General features: G+C 35.4%; 1 protein-coding gene across 1 annotated transcript in view; it reads left to right on the top strand.

Moving 5' to 3' along the window:
• UFL1 (UFM1 specific ligase 1) overlaps window positions 1–6000 on the top strand; it is a 37265-nt gene that overhangs the window by 30326 nt on the left and 939 nt on the right. The window contains exons 17-18 of the mRNA XM_015821334.2: window positions 635–720; window positions 2083–2263. Coding sequence (XP_015676820.1) covers window positions 635–720; window positions 2083–2263 — 267 coding nt within the window. The remainder of the gene's footprint in view (window positions 1–634; window positions 721–2082; window positions 2264–6000) is intronic.

Genomic DNA, 6000 nt, shown 5'->3' on the forward strand with positions numbered 1-6000 from the left:
GTATAAATTGTGGATAGCTTTCATTTGATCTAAGGGGTGTCAAACTGCTGGCCCATGGGCCGGCCGCATCACAAAGAAACCGCGCCCACCCCATTGCTGGCAATGGAGAAAAAGCTCCAATACGTCGCGCGACGTCATGTGACATCGCGAGTTTGACATGTCTGATCTATCTCATCGTATTCCACACCTTTTCACTCCCATACCTTGATATAAACATTTGTGCTTAGTTTTTTTTCTTAATTGACTTGTTGTGCTAGAACTATTCTTACAAAGTGTAACGGGTAAAAAGCGAAAATGGAGGAACATCTATGAAAAGTATATCCTCACAATCAGTGATCAGATTCAGGGATTGCATTTATCCAAAATCATATATTTAATTTATTTTTTATTTATCAAACCATTATATCCGATCTTTCAAATGTTTATTCTATATCTCACCTAGACTTACTACAGTCCTGTCGGTGGTACATACACCCGTATGATCAGTAATAGATAAAGGGTATTTTTGTCTCTCTTTTCCCCTTTCTGACGATTCATTGATTTACTCTTTTTATATGTATACAAAATAATATTTCTGTTAGCGAAATTGCTGGAACTTGAAGTGATATAAATTTGCTTGTATTTTTTTTAAAAGACTTTGGAAGAATTTGTTTCTTGTCTTGATGCTGCTGCGGAGGCTTGTGATATTATGGTGAAAAAGGGAGATAAGAAGAAAGAAAGGTAACTATTAATTTGGGGGCAATGGAAGATTATTATCCTGTTGTGGTGAGGATATATAGCATGAGCCTGAAAACAGTGCTATGGGAGAACAAGTTCCTTGTAGAATCACCCTTACCAATAAGATAGAAAGGGGAATGTGAATATTAATATTAATCCATTGCACAGGTGATAGCAGATCATTTTCTGCCTGAAGAAAGTCAACTGATAACAGGAGAAAAAACTTAAAATTCAAGAATGGAAGAAGGCAATGGCAACCTACTTCTGTATTGTTGTCTATAAAACCATACAGTCAAGACTATAACATTTAGACTGGTTTGTATGCCAGCTGGCAAGGCATCCATTTACTTCCCAGGGAATTGTTTAAAAAGTCCACAAGCAAACTGACCAAATTACAAGGATTTTGCTCACTGATGGTGCCAATATTAGAAGAGTAAGGTGTTTATTTGTTTGTTTTTTGTTTGTTTGTTTTGCTTTATAACTAAGAACATAGATTGTGGGGGGAAAATGAAGTGAAATTAAAATTATCAGATCAGAAGCGAATCATACCAAATCAAATGTTGGAATAAGTGAATTAGTTGGACCAGAATGGTCAGCTTTAATTTGGATAACATGACAACACTAGTCAGGGCATGAGTACATATCAAGGAATTGAGTAGCACCAGGGAAAGACACCAGATGAGATAGAGGAATGGGATCAAAAAGATTATGGGAACATCCCGGAAAAAGTTATAAGTATTATTTCAGACAAGTCCAGATGGTCAGCATTTGCCAGTGCTGATACTATTATTTACTTCTTTTGGGTGGTGCAGATTATTACAGTTTTAAGCAGTAGATGCCAATGTTTCTCCCACATTACTGTCTGAATAGTCCTGTTGCTTACACGAAAGAAAGAAAGAAGGAAGGAAGGAAGGAAGGAAGGAAGGAAGGAAGGAAGGAAGGAAGGAAATCTGCGTAAATGGAAATTAATCTAGTCATGATTTCCAGCTTTGCTCATGAAGCCAGATTTCTCTGTAAACATATTATGGATAGAGAAATTGAAATATTGTACATTATTCATATAATGAAGTCATGTTAAATTCCTAAGTATTTATTATCTGCTACTGTATTTAAAAGTTATAGCACTCCAAATTTGGATATAATTGAAATATTTTCAATTTTATTGGTGGGCGAATAGGTAGATCGAGCAATATTTAGCAGTATTTAATATGCATAGTGGCTCCCAAGAGAATGCTCCAAGCCCATAGTTTTATGTTTTTTTAATACATTATTTTGCAAATGTGCTGGACATTATGGTAAATCTCAACATAATTAAATTTTGATTTAAAAAAACTTCCTTAACATTTTTCCTGTTTAATTTCTTAGACAAATCATGTTTCAGCATAGACAAGCTCTGATTGAACATCTGAAAGTCACAGAAGATCCAGCTCTTATTCTCCATCTGACATCAGTCTTGCTGTTTCAATTCTCAACCCATTCCATGCTTCATGCACCAGGAAGATGTGTGCCACAGATAATTACCTTCTTAAGTACAAAGATCCCAGAGGTATTTTTATCAGAAACTAGGAGATTGTTTAATTTTACTTTGTCCCACTCATAGACATACATACTTCATTCACTGACAAGAGGGATACAGCACCAAACTCTCCTCATTGTGTTTTTGACTCTTAAGATTCATCAGGTTTTGCCTAGCCAAAGAGCATAGGGTCCTAAGAGAAGAATTATGCCCAGTCCTGGTGCATGAGGGTTAATTTATTAGAAACCATGTATACTCTCATTCAGAAGGCTCATGAATTTTATGCAACCACAACTTATCATTAAAGTTCACAATGAATGGTAAATGGTTCTTCCAGGAACTGAGAGTTTGTTTATTAAAGCAGAGCTCCTCAAACACACCATACTCACAACCTTCCCCTACATCTCTGTTGGCCAGAGGAAAAAGCCATGTCCAGATTCCAACACTTCATGTTTCCTTACTGGTATGTCTCCTTTCACAAGTAGCATTGCATCTCGCGTCCTAGGATTGAAGGCCGTTTTCCTTTTTGAACTTATTTTGTAGCTGACTGGCTCCATGTCTTTTCAGACATACATGTACAATTGAGTTAATGCCTTTAATGTTTCGTTTCTGCACTCCAGTACTACACTTTTGTGGTTGCTTAGATCATATGCAGTTAGCAATTGAATCTCCATATGCAACCTGGCTTCACAATAATATCGCTGTTATAGTCTGGCTTGCTATCTTTGGGTCCTGGGCTTTCTCACAAGTGTCCATTCTTCTTCTGTAATAAGGGCTGAGGGGGCAAAAGAAAGGAAAATAATAACATTCATTAAACCATTTTTTTTAAAAAAAATATGTTTATTGATTTTTAACATAATCACCTTAATATTTGGTAAACAGCGTGTTGTCTGGGTTAGTATTTAAAAAACAATAACAATTTCTGTAATTCTATAGTCCATATAATGGCGTTGCTTGATTTTCTCTTCTTCCAATAATATTCTCTTTTGCCAACCTTAAGTTAATACGGTTCTTATTATTTGAATAAATGACAATTAAATATAGATATTTTTCTCATGTTTCTGCAAATAATAACCACATCAATATAAAGCTTCTTTTGTAATTGATCATCTTGATTGCCTCGTCATATATCCTGTTTGCAGAATTCTTATTTAAATTTGTTTTCCCCACAATATTCAAAACATTCTTACTGGTTAAGATTTTCTCGAAATTAGTTACACTTAAGTATTTAAGTCTCTTTTCTCATACAAGCCATCCCAACACTTTTACATTTCTCATATCTTAAAAAACAGAGAAAACATTTCTTTTATACAAACCATCCCAACATTTTTATATTTCTCATGTCAAAAACAAAACACAAAGGAAAAAAGAAAGAAAAAATACTATGTTATTTGAGGGGTTCTGCCTCTTAAACTAATCTTCATTTATATCAAAAATCTTTCTATTTCTTTAACCATATTCAAACAGATGTTTCATTTTTAAATATTCTCTCTGGTAAATCCCATCATCTAATTTCTTAATTCTCACCTTCGCCTTTTTTTTGCCAAACATCTTTCCTGATCAATATGCTTCACTGAATCAAAGAATCTTTCCATAATCTTAAAAATATTGTTGCAGGTACCAAAGGCAAAACAGGCAAGATGTTTTTATAGAAAGGTTTCGCCCCTTCGTATTCATTAAGAATCTTTTCCTTTTTTTCTTGATTTTATTTATCATTTTTTTGTCTCTCAAGTTCTCATAATTCTCCTGGCAGAATCCATTTTGTCAAATCTTTTTTCTTGTCCTCAAAGTTATTTTGTAATCTTAAAGTATAGGTTACCTTTTCCATGTCCAGTATTTCCTGTAATTTTTTTTCCATCTGGGTTAAGTCATACTTTCTTCTATTGTTAAGTTCCATCTTGAAATCTCTCTCCTCTGTCTCGTATTCAGTTGTCTGTTTTTTCTGCTCACTCTCTGTTTTTTTTTCTGAGAATTTTTGTATTGTAAAGTTAAATTGGAGATGTATTCCTTTATATTTTCAAAGTTATTTTTAATTTCCTCGTGGTTTGAGATCATTGTTGTTTTGATTAGTTGCAACATAGCATAGAACTCCTTCTGGAAAGTATTTGTTTTTTCTTGGTATATTCTTTCTGCAGATTTCTGGTTTTCCATGATAGCTAAAAATCAAGGTTTTCCTTTCTCTGCAGACAGCTTTAGAATCACAGTTGAGTTGGTATTTGTAATCCAGAAAGGTCAATTCTTTTTTTTAGAGTTGATAATTCTCACTTTGTAGATAGCCCAAAATGTTTTCTTTCTTTTTGTCACAGCTGTTCTCTGTTATTAAGACTTTGAAGGTCACCAAAAACAAGTTATCTTTTCCTGGGCTTTGCCAGTCCCTGTATTAAAGCAACTGCTGTTGTATATTTTCATCCACCACTAGATGTCAGCCCCAGTCAGTAATAGACAATTGTTTATTTCTATTTTCATGATTTAAAATGAAAATCTTAACAGATTACACAGATTTCAAACTTATCCAGATTCCACCGATTCCAAACACGTTTACAGTCAGCTTAAAGTAGTGCTTTTGGGCTTCAGCTGTTGTAGCTTGGGCTAGACTCTGAAGTTAAGCTAGCCTTTCTTCTGCTGGTTTCTGGAGGGCTTTTCCCAAATCGATCGGATCAACCACCGTCTCTCTGCAATCGGTAGGACTTCCTTCCTTCTTTGTTGCCTCTACAGGGCAACTTCATGCCCATTTAGGGTCCCCTAGCAGGCAGAAATCAGCCGTAGGGTGCGGAGCCCCACGATCCTTTGGCTGCTGCACTACTGCACAAAACCAGAAGCCTTCTAAACCTTTTTTTTCCACCAAAGTTTTACAGTGCATTGGTAAACCACTATTTTTGAAGGACTGGCAGAATTAAAATTAAGTAGAGAGATCTTTGGGCAGGGGAGGAGACTTTGCTATGATAGAGTTTTGGTAATTGAGAAATAGAAAGTTAGTTATTTGGGATCCACTGGATCCAAAATCTCATGAGTCTGATTTTGGGCCATAAGCTATGCTAACCTGACATAATAATAAAAAAAACTTTCCCACAAACATGTAGGATTTCTCACCTGACTTACAGAAACTGATGGAGCTTGGGATGTAATAATAGATACAATGCTGTATAGCCCTTGTTTGTGGGTACTCCTGTGTTCATTTATTGGAAAAGATCCATTGAATTTGATGGGCCTTAATTTGATGGGCCTTAAGATACAATGCTGTATAGCCCTTGTTTGTGGGTACTCCTGTGTTCATTTATTGGAAAAGATCCATTGAATTTGATGGGCCTTAATTTCACGTGCATGTATAGAATTGTTTTGTAATTGGTTGTATTTCTATTACTGTATTTTAGCAAACTATTTTAAGTCTGCAAGTAAATGAGACATGAATTACTCTGGGTTAACAAATTAGGCCTTTGCTGCAGCTGTTACGTTGGATCTGACATATTCTTCATAAAAGAACTAAAATATGACACGGTGTTCAGAACTGTACATTTCTCTTTTGCTTTGATCCCAATGTCATCATCATGTTCAGAAAGCATTAATTATTTAATTTGTTAGGTGTTTATTCTACTTTCATTTTGCGCATCTTGGGGAAGCATCCATACTTCTTCCACCTCCCATTTCCCCCAAAAAAACAGCCCTTGAAGTGAGTTGCCTAAGAGAAAGTGAATGGCCCAAAGTCCCCCAGCTGGCTTCCATAATTTAAGGCAAGACTAGAACTCGTGATACTATCACTTCCTTTGGCC

Source organism: Protobothrops mucrosquamatus, unplaced genomic scaffold (assembly GCF_001527695.2).
Source record: "Protobothrops mucrosquamatus isolate PMUCROS unplaced genomic scaffold, P.Mucros_1.0 scaffold1307, whole genome shotgun sequence".
In the NCBI taxonomy this organism is placed as follows: Eukaryota; Metazoa; Chordata; class Lepidosauria; order Squamata; family Viperidae; genus Protobothrops; species Protobothrops mucrosquamatus.